This window comes from Haplochromis burtoni, unplaced genomic scaffold, assembly GCF_018398535.1.
Source record: "Haplochromis burtoni strain Fernald_Lab_line unplaced genomic scaffold, NCSU_Asbu1 Contig_56, whole genome shotgun sequence".
Classification (NCBI taxonomy): Eukaryota; Metazoa; Chordata; class Actinopteri; order Cichliformes; family Cichlidae; genus Haplochromis; species Haplochromis burtoni.
Window position 1 is genome coordinate 2,471,975 of NW_024582417.1, and position 19,356 is coordinate 2,491,330.

Consider the following 19,356-nt stretch of genomic DNA (forward strand, 5'->3'; position numbering starts at 1 on the left):
ACAAGTAAATGATCACAAAGAGACACGAGATGGCTAAATTCACTGATCAACTGAGAACTAAAGTGATATGTAAATTTAAGTACATAAAAAATGATAATCAAAACAGTCAATGTGCAAATGTGCAAATCATTAAAGGACTTCATATATGAACGCACCAAAACTGGTAACACTGCCTCACACTCAATTTTTTTTTCTTCATTTAACCAGTTTTTGAACAATAATTTGGGGATATTTAAATAAGGAATGAAAAAAATTTACTGTGAACATTTTTCAAGTTACAGTACCTGGAAGGACAATGAGGTGATTCAAAAGTTTGTGCTCTCAAAACTGCAACCAAATCAACTTTACAGCCACTTAAGTTACAGAAACCAAAACCGTTTTTAATTCTGCAACCAATTTTCAGTTTTAATTTTATAGGCTATATCATAGGGTCAATAAAAATATAATATAATATTAAAAATGCTAAATTAATTATGGACTATAACTATTTAATAAAATAAAGAAAACAATGACACAACGAGGCCTGTAAATTCATTCACACCCAGCAGAGGTCACCCGATGCCAAAGTGTAGCTCAACGGAACTTGAGAAACTGTTAACTATTAGACGCCATGTTGGCTCTGTAATAACTGCCAGCGTTGCAAGACAGGAAGCGAGTTGAGCCGCAATGGAGATGTTTTCGTCCCGTGACAGTGTACTGGTTGGCAGGTGATTAGCACAGCGAAGCTCCTCCTCAGTCTTCTACAGTAGACATAAATCTGGACAGCTGACCATTGTAATAAGGTATAGTATTTATACAGGCTTTGTAGGGTTTTACATTCCCACCAGCTTGCCTTTCAGTTATGGGGCAAATTTCGAGTGTAAAATTCTTTGTTTAGCTTAAACTGTGAACGATGATGATGAACATAGCTAGTGTGTGCTAACTAGTCACCTGACTTATACGTGCACACGCTCAAATCAGCTTTACTCTCAGCCTTCCGTATGGAGGAACAAACAAGCTACCATCTGGCCAGGAATGGCAGCGCTGACTCATTTTACCTCATCTTTAGTATCTGATGGAAGGAAAATGAAGCTTTAGCAGAGTTAGCTCACGACCTAACACTGTTAGATGTGGTCATTCATTCATGAGAGAAACCACCAAGTCACGGTGCTCGCATAATTCTCCCTGTCACACTAGCATCTAAAGTAAGTCTGGAAAAATAATAGTAATACAATAACTCTACCCTGGCTAATAATTAAGTATTGCACGATGTCTTAACTTGTGTGTGAGTGTTATAAAATGACTTGAAAGCATATTTTGTCCTCTGTGTGCCCCTCAAGGAATTTAGTAAGATATAAACTATCAAGATGGATACCTCAAAACTTCCCAAGATCCAGGATGAGGACCGAGAAAGCCAGTTTGGATATGTACACGGTGTTTCTGGACCAGGTCTGGTTTATTCTCCTTGCCTTTTAAATGGCTAGAATCTATCAGGTTGAATGTAGTTAAAAGTAGTATGGTTGCAATGTTTAGCTAAGTAGCTGACAAATTAAGGAAGTTGATCACATGATGACAAAATCATGACATTTCCTGTTATTACCCAGCAGGGGTAACAGGGTATAAACTGGGTATAAAACATGTCTAATCTCACTAAAGAATGCCTCTCTAGCATAGCTGTAGATTATATAGTTATCCTGAACTGCATGACTTCTGCTTAAGGATATCCTTGGTCTGTCACATATGTTCAAGCTATAACATTTGTCATTTTTGTCTTAATAATCTCTTTGAAATTGTCCCAGTTGAAAATATAAACAAGTAAAACTTCTGATTGTTTGTTAATCGTTTCAGTATCTGTAATTTTCTTTCTTGCTATTGCCATCAGTGGTGACAGCTACCGCCATGGCAGGAGCAGCCATGTATGAGCTGGTTCGAGTCGGTCACAGTGAGCTGGTGGGAGAAATCATCCGTTTAGAAGGGGACATGGCAACTATCCAGGTCTACGAGGAGACATGTATCCTTTCTGCTGCCGTGTTTCGTTCATCTTTTGTCAAACATCAAAAGTAAAAAAAAACCAAAAACAAATCAGACTGAATTGCATTAAGAAAAGCTGCTTGGAAGATATCACATGTTTCAGACATTTCGTGGTTTGTTTGGTGACCCTAACTTGATCATACAGCTGGCGTGTCTGTCGGGGACCCTGTCCTGCGAACTGGAAAGCCCCTGTCAGTAGAGCTGGGACCGGGTATCATGGGCTCCATCTTTGACGGTATCCAGCGCCCACTAAAAGACATCAATGACCTCACTAACAGTATTTACATCCCAAGAGGAGTAAACATTGGTGCTCTCAACAGAGACAACAAATGGGAATTTACGCCCGGGCAGAACCTTCGGGTAAGGAAGGCGCATTGTTGCAGTGATGAGTCCTTTCAGTCTTTTCTTCTTAAGTGTGCTGACCAAAAATGTGATCCCCTCGCCAGGTCGGCAGTCACGTAACTGGTGGAGATATCTATGGTATGGTATTTGAAAACTCCTTAATCAAACACAAGCTAATGCTTCCACCTCGTAGCAGAGGCACCATAACCTACCTGGCTCCACCTGGAAACTACGACATTTCAGTGAGTGTTGCACTTGAAACAAAGTGCTTTTTATTTTGGATAAAAACAAAACTGATTTGGGGGTTTTCTTGCATTCAGGATGTGGTTCTGGAGCTTGAGTTTGAAGGCATTAAAGAGAAACTCAGCATGGTGCAAGTGTGGCCAGTACGACAAATCCGCCCCGTCACAGAAAAACTACCAGCTAATCATCCACTGCTGACCGGCCAGAGAGTTCTGGATGCACTTTTCCCGTGAGTATTCATTTGCTGTGCATTATGACATCTTTATTTACCGTAATATATGCCGCTTAACAGATTTATTAAACCGCCTGTCATAAAAACAAGAAAACACTAATATTTTTGAAATCTTTCAAAAACATGTTTAAAACAAACTTTTTTTATAAATCAGTAAATTTGAAATTATTTTCAGCATTAAAAATATAATTTTGTTTAAAAATCGTGCACATACTGGTGGATTAACCATTACTTAACCATAAAAAAAGGATTATAGTGATTATCAATAGTGTTAATTTAGGGCAGCCCATAAGCCTTACAGTGGGTGGTGGTACTGCAAGTACTGCATATCACATATTATGAAAAGTGGGTTTTTCACTGGTGGATTGTTTAGTTATTTATTACATAGTAAGACCATGTGGCTGTTGTGCTTTACAGCTGTGTGCAGGGTGGCACTACTGCTATACCAGGAGCCTTTGGATGTGGAAAGACTGTGATCTCGCAGTCATTGTCCAAGTACTCCAACAGTGATGTCATCATCTATGTCGGCTGTGGAGAGCGTGGAAACGAAATGTCTGAAGTGCTGCGAGATTTCCCCGAGGTTTGAAGATTACAAAGCTTTCGATTTGTTATTTAAGTTTTTTTCTGTCTACTGTAACAAACGCACTACAGCATCACTTTTGACTCGCTTAAGCTAAGGCTGTTGTTCACACTGCTCTTGCCACTAGCTCACTATGGAAGTTGACGGCAAAGTTGAGAGCATCATGAAGAGAACAGCGCTGGTTGCTAACACCTCCAACATGCCCGTGGCTGCTAGAGAGGCTTCCATTTACACAGGTATAAGCTGCCGACGTTACAGAGAACTGCGTCATTGTTAACCTTAACTTTTACTACATACTTAAAAAAAAAAAGTAATTGAAAAGTAATTGAAAAACTTAAAACACTCTAAAATCCTATTCAGAACTTTATGAAAGTAGCTAGTAGTGAGCTAGTGTGTATTTTGTTGTTGTTTTTTCCTCTTCCTGCACAGTATTTTGAAAGTGTCATCAAATGTCAAACTTTTGCCTGTGCAGGGATCACACTGTCTGAATACTTCAGAGATATGGGCTACAATGTGAGCATGATGGCTGATTCGACGTCTCGATGGGCCGAAGCTCTGAGAGAAATCTCTGGAAGACTGGCTGAAATGCCTGCTGGTGAGTTCAGTGGTCACAGTCAAAATCTCAAAACATGTTTGTTTTGTACCTGCTGATCTAGATTAGACATCAGCAGGTACAAAAGTCACCTCATACTGTAGTTCAGTAACATTTATTTCAGGGCTTTTTTTTGTAATATATTTGGTTTATTTTACTAATTCCATTTTGATTCATGTTCTAAAGCACTTTCTTTTTCATTTAACTAGTGAGGATGTACTATTAATCAGGACTTCATTAGGTAACTTCAGGGTTAGCTCTGGGGTTTCTGTACTATGAAGGTGGTTTATTTCTTACCAGGGTATACTGCCAAGGTAACTTATGTTGTGAATTTAACCGGCTCTGGTTCTAGATTAGAGATCAGCAGGTACAAAAGTCACCTCCTACTGACCATTCAGTTCTCCAGAAAATAGTGTCACTATTCCTGAAGGATCATTTGGACATCTGTGTGGAGATAGGAGGGTTTAAAGTCTTTCAATAGTGTCTAATGTTTACCAGTTTACCTGATGAGCGTTGGTAATAAATATATATTCTTAGACAAAAAATTTTTCCCCTTTTATGTAGGGCTGCAATTATACAGTAATTTTATTGTTCTAGAAGTTTTAAGATACAATCCTAAAACAGGACGCCTACACTGTACTTGAAGACCTTCTATCAAATCCGTCTGTAGTCTAAGCCCATGTTTGTTATTTAATCTTTACTCTCAGATGTTAAACAACACTGGAGCTGCAGCTGAAATAAAGGCAAGCGTAAGAACATAATATCGCAGAATATCGGGATGTCGAAATTAAAATGGTATATATGAAAATGAGAAGAATTGCAATGAATGAATCGTTTTAAAAACATAGATGTTAATAATCGCATTGTGTGTGGCAATGTTCGTGTTTCCTTCAGATTGGCCCACCTATTAAGAAAGAGATGGGGGTGCATATATACATACATACACCGCGATTGTTATAGTAAGAAGAAAATTGTGATTGGTTGCCGACACCACCCTTTTCCTGTGAACGTGCAGAGGAAACACTGGGTTAACTTAGCAAGATGATAATTAGCTTTGTTTGACTGCTTATCCTGAGCACCAGTGCTAGTTTAAGTGAGTCCAGATAACAGAAGGATACCCTGGGTATGTTGAACTCACTTCATAGTACAGTTCATTCAGATTTTGTTAAGACCCTCTCACACAGTAGGTAAACTCATGTGAAGCATTTACCTTTGTGTTGCTGGCTGCAGACAGCGGGTATCCGGCTTACCTGGGCGCCAGACTGGCTTCCTTCTATGAGCGTGCTGGACGTGTGAAGTGCCTGGGAAATCCAGAGAGAGAAGGCAGCGTTAGCATCGTAGGAGCGTGAGTTCACATTTATATAAGCAAGTTTGTGCTTTTTGTTTGTTTGTGCACGTTCTGTAGATGGTCATTGACTGCTGCACGTCGTTATATTGAGTTTGCTTCGGTGGGAAAATTAGTTAGAAAATGTAAAGTTTTTCATGTGAAACCTTTAAATAGAATCCAGCAGGTGATTATTTTATTAGTAAACTTTACCTTTAATACTGTGAACTCCTTAGTGTGTCACCTCCTGGTGGAGACTTCTCCGATCCTGTCACTTCAGCCACACTGGGAATCGTTCAGGTAAGTAAAATGTAGAAACTTAATGCAAACATTTGACCGAATTCACCTTAAAGTGAAAGTGTCTCTCTTTTACACTGTCCTGTGTTTTTGTTGTTGTTTGCAGGTGTTCTGGGGGCTGGACAAGAAGCTGGCTCAGAGAAAACACTTCCCGTCTGTAAACTGGCTCATCAGCTACAGCAAGTACACACGAGCTCTGGATGAATATTATGACAAACATTTCCCGGAGTTTGTTCCTCTTCGCACAAAAGCAAAAGAGATTCTACAGGAAGAAGAGGACCTGGCTGAGATTGTGCAGCTTGTTGGCAAAGTGAGTCAGTTTATATTAAATGGTCTAAAACTGTCCCCAGCAGCGCAATGGATCGAACCCAGAATGTCATTACCATGAAGCAACAGTGCTAACCACTGTGTCACTGTGCAGTCTGTGCTCCTTTATGTGTGGAGTTTGTATGCTCAGAGTCTCTCTGGACACACCATCTCTTTCCTACTGTCCAAACACAAGCATGTTAGGTTACAGTATTGAGCCCTACTCTAAAAGACATTGTCACAGATTGAACTCTGCCTCTGTGGCTGAATTTAAAAAATAAGTGTTTAAAGTTGAAGTTTTTAACATAATTATAGCGTTTTCTTGTGAGATACAGAACATGACGTCACAAGGTTGATTATTTTGTGTTTGCTAACTAGTCACATACTGGATAAAACTCAGAGACTAAAACTAAAACAGTTTAAGGGCGTCACTTTTCTGTTGCCCCTGGCTGCTGCGATCACTTTTCTTTTTTTAAGCTACATGCAGTCAAATGGGAGAATCCACCTTTTGGTAATGCACTGGTTTGTCCATTGTTGGGTTGTGTATACAGACTGAGTGACATAATCAGCTGGCAGAGCATGTCTCCTCTCTTGAATACTGCCAGGGTGGTGCAAAAGTGACCCTGCTTTTCATTTTAGTTTCCATGATTTCCACAAAAACTAATAGACTAATGTAAGTCTATTGGCAGCAACCAACAAATTGACTTAGTGAAGTAATATTCTGTACTGCCACATGATGGCGCCACAAATGCTCTACTGCAAACACTCATTTTTTAAAATCCAACTTCACGGATAGTGTTTAATCTGTGACAGTTTTTTTAAGTAGTGTTCAAAGGTGTAAATTAGCGTTAATGCATGTAGTGTTTTATGTCCATTTTAATGACCAATGAACAGTAAATGGTCTGAATTCATGTTAATCATTACAATTTTCATTCAGTTTGAATGCTTTGGAAGTTCTACGAGCTCTGTTACTATGGACTCTAAATGGGTTTAGATCTGTTGATCAGTTTTACCAGATGAAGGTGGGAGATTGAAGAGAGTGAAGTCTGTACATGAGACTGAAGGAACATGTGTTGGTACAAAAGGCCCAGTGTATCAAATGCAATCTAATACTTAATCTCTTTTCATGTATATTTTTTCTAAGCCAAGTTAGTGGATACATTATATGTAAAAAAAAATATATATATATGTGGCAATGACTAGAAAAATATAACAAGAACTCATCTGGTTTTGTTCCCAGGCTTCACTCGCTGAGACTGATAAAATTACTCTAGAAGTTGCTAAGCTCATTAAGGACGACTACCTGCAGCAGAATGGTTATACTCCCTATGACAGGTGAATACAAAGCACTTACATTTAGACAGATTACATTGAAAGTCTTAAAAGAACATGCTGACTCTTGTAATTGTGCATTTTGGATGTTGTATTTTATGATATTACTGTAATTCCCATGAAAACAGGAAAAAGTATTAAACAACATGTGTGTAAATATTCTTTTAGGTTTTGCCCCTTCTACAAAACTGTTGGCATCCTCTCAAACATGATAGCATTTTACGACATGGCCCGACATGCGGTGGAGTCCACAGCTCAGAGTGACAACAAAATCACCTGGGCCATCATCAGGGAAAACATGGGGGAGATCCTGTACAAGATCAGCTCCATGAAGTTCAAGGTACACATTTGTTTCTCATGTGGCAGGAGATGTTTGGTTTTGTTTTGTTTTTTCTTTGCCATATTGATCATCAACCCCCTTAAAAGATTTTGTGCCTTTCATGTATCGTTCAGGATCCTGTCAAGGATGGTGAAGCAAAGATCAAAGGAGACTACGCCCAACTGTTGGAGGACATGCAGAATGCTTTCCGAACCTTGGAGGAGTGAGTTTCCTACCTCTCAGCTTGTCTCTCAGATATCCAGACCCCAGTGCAGTGCAACATAGTAAAGACTGATTGGCCCATGTTCTGAATGTCTGCCACAGTCACATAGTCTTTTTTTTTTCTCCTTGATGTTTACGCCCCTTAAACATTCCATGACCTACACAAATTGTATTTCATTTTGCTGATTTTTGACAAGTTTACTCATAAAAAAAAAACAGTACCGAAATCCCCTTAGGCTGTCTCAGAATATTACTTAAATAAATTCGCCCCAATCAAGTGCTGCACTCGCACTCCACTAGTAGCTGCGAAAAAAGAGTTGATGTCTCTTTCCCCCAGATGTAACAGTGATCAATGCAGATATTTAATCAAATGGGAACATGAACGTGGATAAAGGGACAGAGGCAGTGTATTCAGGGGATGTGAGTTCTTCCACGTCTTACCTCTAAAGTGTGATTGTGATGCTGTGGAATATATACTTGATATTATGTGTAAAATGTGAATGAATGAGATTATTGGTTTGTGTTGTAAAAGAAGTCTTGCTGTTTTGTCCATGGTACATTATTGTCTCCCTAAATAAATGGGAAATAAATAAAGTAGATGGTTTCAGTAAGATTTTATTTCTCATATTTCTTTCAAAACATAAACCAGCAGTTTGAAATCTTTCAAACTTTCATACACAAATTTTGATAATTAATGTAAGAATCGGTCATTGGTGCAACCTTATAAGCACACCTCAATTCAATAAAGGACTCGTTACTGTAGATGGCGCGCAGATAGATTTAGACATATGAACAGATGAGCAGTGAATTATTAGCCCTCGTATGAAACGTAAAGTTTTGTCAACATTTTCTCCAGTGTTTTTTTTTTTTTTTTTTTTTAAATAAAGCAAATTAATTTTCAACATAGCATTTGCAAACATACTAGTTTACTTTAAAAAGCATTAATTGGGGTCAGTATTATAGCTGAACATTTTGTCACCACAGCACAAAACCAGTGTTGTGTAATGATGTGCTGAGTTTCAAACGGGTTGTCTTCCAGTTTACACAAAGTATAAAAACTTCAGTGAGGGTTTGAGCTGTCACTGAAGAAAACGTAATCGTAACAGTAACCAAAGAAATCAGTTTAGACTTGAGAAAAAGAATTGTTGATGCTCACAAACTAGGAGTTGTATATGTAAAGTTATCAAGTGTCAAGAACTGGAATTAGAAGCATAATCAAGGAATTCAAAGAGAGCCACACAGTATTGAACAAATGTGACTCTGGAAAGAAAACTAGTGAGAAACGTGTCTAAAGACCCCAGAACAACTTCAAAAACATGTGAATGACTTAGCCAAGTTGGAAATTGTAGTCTTAAAGAAGACAATCACCAGAGCTGTGTGCAGGAATGGATTTCAAGACTACAGACCAAGAAAAACTCAACTTTTGCACATGAGACACCTTCAAGCCAGACTGAAGTTTGCTAAGAACCTGGAGAACAACTATCTATACTGGAAGCAAGTTCTTTGGTCAGATGAGAAGAAACTAGAGCTCTTTGGCCACAGAGATGCTGCTTATATTTTTAGAAAGACAGGAGAAGCATACAACACAAAGAAGGCCATCCCCACAGTGAAAAGCAGTGGTGGGAGTATTATGCTGTGGGAATGCTTCAGTGCATCTGGAAATGGAGGATATGCCAGTTTCAGATGCCACAAATCTGAGTCACTTAGTCTTCCTATACAACAACAACAACAACCCAAAACATATGTCGCTCCTGGTGAGGAACTACCTTCGAAAGACCAAAATGAGCATTACTGACTGGCCTGCACAAAGCCCTGACTTGAATCCTGTTGAAAATCTGTGGGGTAAACTGAAGACCATGACAGAAGATCATCAAATCTAGAGGAACTTGAGAGATTTACCAAAGAAGAATTGGCCGGGATCGCTGTTATCCTCTAAAAAGGATCGAGAATTGACTATAAGCATCAGTGGTTTTCCATGATGTTTGCAGCAAACTACCTTCAAAGTAAAACGAAAAACTTGTTCTTCTTTTCTCTTTGTCAGTTGACAAATAAAGAGAATTCATGTTATTCTCTTTGAAAGCATCTTAACTCGATATGTGATGCTTTAGTACATTAGAGCACAAATATACAAAATATACGACAAGGAGATGGACTGATTATTACATTTATTTGTCATACTGCATTATCAGCATCTTAGCAGTTTGCTGATGCACAATCTTCAGCATTCACTGTTGGTTCAGTGTATTTCTCTAGCATTAAACCCTCTAAAATAGATTAGAGTCGCTATCTCAGGTTCCGGGCTCCATTAGGACTAATGGAAGCGTAGCCCGCTGGAGAAAGAGCAGCAGCTTTTCTCTGCATTGATTCTGTCCATCCAGTGCAGACACTACCAGCCTATAGCTCATAATGCACCTGCCCCTCTTTCTCTTATTCTTGAATTAGTAATGATTCATGGGGCAGTGTGTGTAAAGAGGACATTAACAAAACTGTAAATGGATTTGCTTATGTGCAAGCGAAAGTGGCATGGACTTTCAAAGCATGTCTAACCTTTTGTTTTGCCACGTTGAAAACAGGATAACCATTATTTCATTATTTAAACTGTTCTTAGTAAAGGTCATACTGGCTATTTTGTCTCTGATAAGATACCTTATGGGTCCTAACGTCTGTCTTTCAGGTTCCAGTGTTTCCCCTTTCACTGAGCTGCAACAGCATTTCATTTTAAAGTTGGTTTATGCTGCAGAGTGACCCAGATCAAGCTCAAGTTGGATAAACTGTCCGCTAAAGTGTTCATAAGCATGAACATGTGTTGTAACTGATGTGAATAAGGACCTTGGCTCCAGGTGAGAAAAGAGAACTTCCCTGCATGGGTCACTGAGCGCACCGTTAGTGTCGGTATCCAGTGTCGTCGCACGAAGAGTGCAATGTGTACAGCGCAGGGCTTAATGAGCGTAAACACAGAGGCCTCCCGTGCGCCTTTGATCCCGCACAAATGCACTCTTCGAGAGTTTTCGGTGGGTGAGCCTCAAGGTCAGGTTGCTTGTGGGAGGAAATATGATGCCAGAGGGTGGGGCTGCCCCGTGGATCATCGCTCAGTCTCTCATCTTTGAGTGCCTGTCATGTTTCTCATACGCACCCTCGTTCGGCTCAGCGTGGATTATCAGGGCTGCTGTTGCAGCTTTTGAATACCTCAACACAGCCTCTCAGCTGTGAGCAGAGGTATGAAAAACTCCTGGCTCTCTCTGGCTCCCTCAACCAAATGAGGGAGGGCCTATATTTGCCAAGCACGCCAGTATTAAAATCTAAAATGATAGCTGATGGAAGCTGTAAGGCAGAAGCAGGCTGAGTATCCCCGAGAACGACTTGTGAACTATTTAATGACATGTGAGAAAGATAGTCTTTGGAAATGTGAGCTGGCAGATGCAACACAATATCAAGCTACTTGTCAGGACTTCAAGTTGCCTTCTGTTGGGACGCTTCCACCATGGGAATGCAAGAAATGAAAACCATCTCACTGCACTGATTCGGTGTCGCCACAGCACCATCGGGGCAGGGACATGCCAATTTCCTTTTTCATCACAAATGACTGATGAGAAACTAGGCTGCGCTTTTCATTTTTTCCCCTTCAGTCACTTGCAGAAGGAGCCTGGTGACAAGGGGTCATCTTCTTAAGCATTTCTCTCCTCATTGTTTGCTGAGGATGGCGTAGCTCTCGTGTAGAAACTGTGAATTTTTTTGAGCCAACGTAGCTTGCTGTTTTTGTGTTTTTGCATTGGAGACAAAAGGTAAGTCAACACAATAAATCTTTTCTTTGTGAGTGTCCCTTATTAACAGTTAACACCTAGAAGTGTTAGATAGTGCTAATTAAGTTATTTCTGAATAATAATGATCTTTAGCAGACAAACTCAGATTGCAATAACTAGTTTTGTCTTTAAAATTATTTTTTTCTGGAAATCCCTGTATAGCTATGTGTCAGATGCCACATAATAAGGTTATAACCACAGATACAAATCAGACTAATGTAATAACTCACACAGACAATAACTCAAAGACATCTCAGAGAGTTTAAGTCTTCGGTTTGCTGGCCCAGATAGTTTGTCCCTGCGGACACCGTGGCCTTGTTTCAACAAATTACATTAGAAGCTCTTGGGGACATAATAAGACTGAGAATACTCTGATTATGGAAATTATATATTTTTTTAAACGGGGATCTTTTAGAGTTACAAGTACAGGTCATGTACGCATTGCTATAATCCGTTTAATACTGTATGTTTTACTCTAATATATAATCTAAATATAAATGTGCTGTTACAGTATTAATAGCATCAACAAGTATGAACACAAATATGCTCTATGTGCTGTTCTACATTGCCAGGTGTCTTTTCTGGTATGTATATTAAGAGTAAAGAAATAGCCAGAGTACTTGGTCAATAAAGCTGATTCTGATTATGTTTTTTGTTTTTACTTATCTTTTGCACTTGTTTATGCATATTTTTTGTAATAGGTGTTAAAAACTTTTTGTAATTTCTTGTATTAAAAATATAATCTTGAAAACGGATCCTAGATTTGTCAGCACTGTTGCTAATTCTCAAAAGCAACCTACTTAGAGCCCAGTAAGCTGGGGTGAGAGCTGTGTGTGTGTGAGCATGTTTGCTTTTCTCTGTGCACTGCAAGTTAATTGTGAGGTCTTTCAAGGCCACGTAAGGAAACAAGGAATCAATAAAGGGTCTTTGTTTGGATAGTTTTTATTGATCATGAAAGGATTACTTGCTTGTGTTTTTTAAGTCATGTATCATGCAAACGCAGCACGCTGTAACTGTGACATCTGTGGCATGCAATGACCTTTTTTTGTTAAATCTCCATCTTTAGCAGGCCATTATGCAATGGCAGAAGTTAAAGCCACCGGAGCCAGATGATCCTATTTGTTGCTGTGAATGCGATCTCTACCAGTACGGATGTTGCTGTGACTGCGAGGATCTGGATGAAGCCTTTAACAGGTATGAAGGTGTGAAGAAATGGGTGAATAAACTAATAATCAAGGAGTGTGTGCTGTATGTGTAGTACTGTTGTTAGAAAGCTACACAAGTAGCCGTTGTTTGTGGGCACTAAGAAAGGTTGGACACAAACCAGATACAAAGGAAGCAGAAAATAGTGTGAGATTTTATGCTATTAGTTTATTGGCTTTCTAAAGAAAGCGAGAGGAGGTGATACCATTCTCATGTCTGTCAATGAAACATGAAACGAATGCCAACAGCTGGATAACAAGCTTAGCTTTAAGACTGGAAATAGTCCACGCACCCACACTGGTTTACTGGCAATGTCTCGCGGCCAAGAAACAGATGAAGTTTCTTTCTTTCTTTTTCTTCTTCTTTGTTTTGCACAGATAAATAAGATCGAGATGGGCCTTAGCTGTGTTGGTAGGGAGTCTACTGACTTCTAATAAAATGAATCAAACTTTCAAAGAGAAAACCAAAGATGCAAATTTACCATATATTTATTGTGATACCTGAATTATTATATTATCATATTAAGTCTTGTAGCAGGATGCTGTTATTTTTTTTATTTAGATTTTTGAATTATGTAAATTCTTAATAATTTGCCACAAACAATTAACTTTACTTCCTAAAATGTGCCAAAATTCACAATGAGAGAGAAAAGGAGGGCACATATCATTCTTTCTTTCTTTTTTTATTCCTTTTTTATTTGGCAGGCCCCTCTTATCGGTTAGAGCGGCTCTAAAAGTTTTCTCTGAGATTACCTGAGAATGCAAAAGTCATATCTTATCTTTCCTATTATTCTAGAGTCAAAGCAAACTATCGTGTATGTCTCAAACCTGAAAAAGCCAACTATGAAATCATTTTACCTTGCATGCAGCTCAAGAATAAATTCCATCAGTGAAAAGGGAAATGATTAGACACATGAATAAACATTTGTCTAATTATAACTCTATGACCACTGTTCTCTGTAGGTGGCTGAAAGTACCATCTAAAAGTACATTTCAGTCTCCTGTATTTGGTGCCATGGCTGAAAATCTGGAAATTTCCCTGATCCCAGCCCTGCTGATGCTGCCTCTCCTGCTGAAGGTTGCAGCGTTGCACTACCTGCTGGGTATAACCGTCCTGACAGCTCTGCCTGGCCTGGTGCTGTGGTACTACTATGCAACGCACCGAAAGAAGAGACGCACCCTCTTCTTCCTCACCCTCGCATTGTACTCTCTAGCCTACATGTATTACCTCTTCATCACAGAGATTTTACCGCGTGGGGACGTCAGCCAGCTGCAGATGTGCACCGTGACCTCTGGGATGATCTTCACTATAGTCTCTCTTATTCACACCAAGAAAGGCCCGGGATTTGTGACTGCTGCCCTTCACAACTCTCACAGTCACAGTCAGGAGGATAAAAAGGAGTCCAAACAAGTAAATAATGGATCTCTCCAATCAGCAGCCTCTCCCTCAGGGACACCAGCAGAGCTGCAAACCCCAAAGGAGGGCCTCGGAGCAAAGTGGAGCAGGTGTCCTTTGTGCAAAATAATGCGACCACCGCGGGCTGGTCATTGTCGAACCTGTGGCTCATGTGTCCAGCGTTTGGACCACCATTGTATCTGGTGGGTCTGACTTCACGTCATGTTTATATATTTCTTTTGCAAGCAAAGCATTGTGTGTTTAATATTCAGTATTCAGTTCAGTTTAGGTTTATTCAGTTGCCTCAAGGTGTTTTATACTGTAAGGTAGAGATTCTCTCGAAAAACCCTCATAATCAAATGGTCCCTGCTGAGTAAGCACTATGCAATGGTGGGAAAGAAAAACTCTCATCTAAGAGAAGGAAACCCCTGGCAAATCGGGCCCGGGGGCACAGACATCTGTCATGACTGGCTGTGGGGGTATTGGAAAACAAGAGAAAAGGGAAAAAAGAGGGTACATGGAGCCCGGAAAAGCCACAGACTAAGGGAAAGATAAAGCAAAAATGACTTTTTCATCCCTGTCGGTACCGTCACTGCACTGTTTTTTGGAATAATGGAGGCAGGTAAGGAATTTATAGAATAACATGATAATAATTAATTACAATAGCCCAGCCAAGAAGTAATGAATGTATGAACTAGTTTTGTGGCATCATTCTGAGACTGTATGGTTCTAATTGTATATATTAATGTGCACATGAAAAAAAGTGTTACTATACATTTGTTTCATATGCGCATTGAAGGACACATCCTGGTCAAAAACAACTTCCAGGCTTCTCATAGTGTTGCTGAAGGCCCTGATAATGCCATCCAGAGTAAGTGTCTGGTTAACATCATGTTTCTAAGATTTATTAGGGCCGAGTGCATAACCTCAGTTTTATCTGAATTTAGTTTTAGAAAATTACAGGACATCCACGTCTTTATGTCTTAAACTATTAGTTTCATTTTTAGGTTGTCTGGCAGCATAATTGGTGGTCATGGTGGCCATTCTGCTGAAATAAACAACGAAATTAAAATGAGCTGTTGAATTTCTGGGTCCACACCTCTTGTGTTGTAATTAGATTAGGGGAACAAACCTGAGCAGAAGCTTGGACCAGGGGGACGTCACATTCACAGCTGATCAGCAGATGAGAACTGAACTCTCTTTTACATTTCCCCACACTAGAAAAAAATAGTTTAATTTTACTATTAGATCATAATTTAGTAAGCACATGATGGGCCTCATCAGGCCATAAACACATCACATGTCATCAAGTTTTCCATAATCAGTTCCTTTTGACAGATTTTGATAAACATACTCCAAAACTCATGCAGATGGATTTAGATTTTCTTATTAATATTATTATTTTGGGGACATCTACAAATTAGATTTTTTTTTCTACCACACTGAAAGTCCTCTTGCAGAGCGCTCTGCCAAGAGGAAAAACGAATGGGCACTGAAAGGTGCCCATCCAGGTCACTCAGTCACTTCTTGTCACAGATTATTAGGCAGAGGACTCACTCGCAGGACTCTGAAGTTTAGAGAGAAGGTGAGGGTTTATTTACAGTGTGGCACCAAGTGAGAATATCTACATATATACAGTGAGACAGATAACACGGGGCTCCAGGGGGTGGAGGGGGGTCCAAGGGGAAGGTCCAAGGCGGGGTACATACGCTCCTCTTCAACTTAATCCACAACTCACTCTGAATGTCCACTCCAAAATGCTCACGCTCACTCACACACATCCACAGAAATCCAGACGGCCTGTACACAGAGAAAAACAACGTTAGGAGGAAACTCTAGGTGATCACAAGGAATACTTTCAAAGGCTAGGCTACACTGATGCTAGGTAATGTGACGATCCAGCGAGGAAGCAGCCTCTCTTGCCATCTTAAGTAGTCTGCCAGGATCAGTGTAAATGAGCCACAGGTGTGTGTTCAGGGCGGGTTCAGAGGCGGGGAATCAAGGTCCAGTTCCGCCCTGGTGGGAGAGGCGAAGACAAAAAACACACACACCACGACCTCTGCAGATCTTGAGAACCATGACACTTCTAAACTAAATAAAATCTGTAAATGTAGCAGTTCTGTCATTTTATATACAGCATGATAGTGAGATACACATGTAACCTGGTCTCTCTGGTGTTGTGTGTCCCTGTTGAGATGTTGTAGGATAAACAGCTGTGTAGGACAGGCAAACCATCGCAGTTTCCTGCTGACCCTCTCTGTGTTTGTGTTGACCTCTCTGTACGGGATCAGTTTGGTGCTTTGCAGCCTCTGTCCTCATCAGTATCTAATGACAGCGCTCTTCTACTGCCCAGGCGTCTACACTCAGTCTAGGTACAGCACTCTATATGTTTTTTTTTCTGCTGCAGCCTTGAAATTGAATCACTTTAAGCATTAAATAATCATTTCAATTCGTCAATGACAATTTTAATGACTGTTTTTGGTGTGTTTTTCTTGAATTTGTCCTGCCAGTATGAGAAGAAAAGGTGGGTTATGTTGCAGTAATGATTTGTTCTCTTTACTTTTACAGCACAGCACTTTGCTTTACCTGTGCGTGGTACAGCAGCATTGTCGCAGGTGGACTGCTTTACCTCTTGGTGGCACAAGTTCTCAATATCAGCTTTAACGTGACGGAGCGAGAGGCTCAGCTGGCTCTGAGGAACAAAACGGGCCAGAGCCGCCTGTGGGGACTCGTTGTTGACACAGGAGAGTATTCTCGTGGCTTCTATCAGAACTGGGTTGAGTTCCTCACCATGACAGATGCTTCAGCTTCTCCTCAGTCCAGCCTTACTGACTTGGTCTAGTTGTACTTAATGCACTCGGTGACATCGTGGTAATACACTGTTCGTGCTGCATGCATGAAGAATTCGATTTCATTTTTTTTTTCAATACATTCCAGGACTGCGGTACTAATAGGAACATGCTTTTAATGACTGTTTAAAGATGCATCGATGTGTTTGGGGTTTGGATTTTTAGCATCATTTTCTGTTGAAGCTTTTGACCTGGACACATGCAAGACAGTCTGTGGATTTTGTGCCTTTTATAAAATTTAATCGAAGACTGCAGACATTATAGCCTGCCTTTTTATACACGTGCAGAAAGTAAGAAGGAAATATGTTGTCTTTATAAAAAAAAAATAATCTCACTGCATGCAAGTCAAAAAAATCTAATAAACTTCAAAATGATACAAAAAAACCATTAAATGATTCTGGAGTTCAAATCAAAGAAGATAAACCAGAAACAAAACTGCCGGATTCAAGACTAGATAGCTGTCCTTTACTAATTTAATATCCAGTAGCAACGTGGTTTGGCCCTAAGATGGCATCAGAGGGAAAGCCAAAGAAAAGCAAATGGTCACTTTTGACCCGTTCTGCAGACATGCACTCAGTAAATACTGACACCACTGTACTGGTCAAGTTGGAAATTTAAAAAGAAACAAAGATATATTAAAACAATTAATAAGAAGGCAAGAAAAACGAGTTATAGAAGGATCTGCATCTGTGAGAAGAGGCCTAACTAATACAGAACAAAGAGGCTAGCTTAGCTCAGTGTAAGATGTTAAAATAATGTCTAAAATATGTTGCATGTGATGGTTAGAGCAAGAACAAAGTTCGACCCAGTGATGTGTGTGTTGTGTTATGCCTCCCACGGGGGGGATGGCTGTGGGTATCTTTCCCCTTTTTCTCTCCCAGGAGGTGGAAACCTGGGCGTGGCTGCTGGGTATCCGGGTGGAGTCTCTGCCTGTCCTGTGTGGATCCTGTGTGGATAATTGATGGACCACCTCCGGTACTTAAGGACTTAACGACAGCCACCTGAAAGCTCTCCCCGAGCCTCCACCACTCGACCAAGAACCTGTGTGATGATCTATGTTAATGCAGTGTAGAGTTTTGAGTGTATATCTGGTTGGGATGTCTACTTGGTTGTAAATAGTATATCTGGGTGGGATGGCTATTATGTTGTAAATAATTGTAAATAGATGATCAAATAGTGATCACGGGTTGGGTCACCTGATATATCACTGTCACTGCCGCAGCAGTAGGCGTGAGAAGCCGTTTTCTTTTGTTGAACAAGTTTTCTCCTGTTTTTCGTTAGATAGATAGGTAAGTGACTTGTCTTTTGTTTTGGCTTCTTTTTATTTTGGTGTAGGGAAGAGTAGGGATGGTTTTATAGGGAGTTTTGTTTATTGTTTTGGCATTGCTCACTGCCGATGAAAATAAATGGCTGCTTAACTACTTGAAAAAGGTGTCGTTGTTGGGGTTTGTGCGTGGGTGGGAAGTGAGTGGGGCAAATTATTTGTTACGTTTATTTACTTACCGGGACCAGAACGTAACATTGGACACAATAAAATGTGCGTTTTGTGCCTTTCTTCTCTGCAGTGTGCTGCATTATTGTGTGTGTTTTTTAACTAATTTTTTTCGGTCATAACTGTCTCACGGTGCCTTCAACACTGATCTACAAATCTAAACACACATGCCAATCCTTTCTCTAATTATTCTGTTATAGATAATAATAATAATAATTTATGTAAACAGTTAAATCACTGTTCTCAGTCATATAGTGTGAATTGAAAATGAAACCCCATCTATTCTACTGTAATTTCTAGTCTCAATTTTCATTTCACACTGTTCACTAATTAGCATTATTTCTCATAATCCACATTTTGGGTGGAGCACATCAATAAATATTCTTATACCGATACATTTCTTCCATTTGAAGGCATATTTCATCCCTGTAACTTCAGTGCCAGCACTTTTAGCTTTTCCTCTGCTGCCACCCTCAGGCCACTCTGTGCTTAACATTAACAAAAACACCCAATAACATTAATATTAAGTCTGTTGCTCGGTCAGTTTGTGATGTGTATCAATGTCTTGATTCTAGGTTTAAGCAACCAGTCTCAGCAAGGGGTTAAAGTAAGTTTAAAAATACAGTTTCCTTAAAACAGATAGAAATCAAAGAGGGGGGGGAATCTAATCACAAAATCACAAAGAAAAATATCTGTGTCCCTTCACAAAAGAGATGAGTTGGTGGGCTGGGGACAGTTGTGGTTGCTTCCTTAATGGCAGTCCTCCCACAGCTACCACTATGGGTTGAGTTGGTATCACACTTCATCCTCAGTCAGCA

The 19,356-nt window shown here is 39.9% G+C and overlaps 2 protein-coding genes across 3 annotated transcripts; both read left to right on the forward strand.

The window, feature by feature from the left end:
* Positions 1-632: 632 nt before the first annotated feature.
* On the forward strand, positions 633-8,410 carry LOC102298187 (V-type proton ATPase catalytic subunit A). Of its 2 annotated transcripts, none has more exons than XM_005922227.2 (15): positions 633-782; positions 1,320-1,428; positions 1,862-1,990; positions 2,156-2,370; positions 2,457-2,594; positions 2,673-2,824; positions 3,245-3,407; positions 3,535-3,643; positions 3,880-4,002; positions 5,230-5,344; positions 5,560-5,623; positions 5,727-5,930; positions 7,167-7,261; positions 7,427-7,598; positions 7,712-8,410. In XM_005922227.2, the coding sequence occupies exons 2-15, from the start codon at positions 1,347-1,349 to the stop codon at positions 7,802-7,804; spliced, it is 1,854 nt and encodes a 617-aa protein (XP_005922289.1). In that variant the 5' UTR covers positions 633-782; positions 1,320-1,346; the 3' UTR covers positions 7,805-8,410. The 2 variants fall into 2 exon arrangements, with proteins under 2 accessions (XP_005922289.1, XP_014189044.1); XM_014333558.2 differs by lacking the exon at positions 633-782 and adding an exon at positions 815-1,184.
* A 108-nt stretch (positions 8,411-8,518) lies between these two features.
* Positions 8,519-18,262, forward strand: zdhhc23a (zinc finger DHHC-type palmitoyltransferase 23a). The gene is made up of 5 exons (XM_014333559.2): positions 8,519-11,581; positions 12,666-12,793; positions 13,765-14,400; positions 16,402-16,569; positions 16,766-18,262. Exons 2-5 carry the CDS (start codon positions 12,675-12,677, stop codon positions 17,037-17,039), a joined length of 1,197 nt encoding a protein of 398 aa, XP_014189045.1. The 5' UTR covers positions 8,519-11,581; positions 12,666-12,674; the 3' UTR covers positions 17,040-18,262.
* Positions 18,263-19,356: the final 1,094 nt, after the last annotated feature.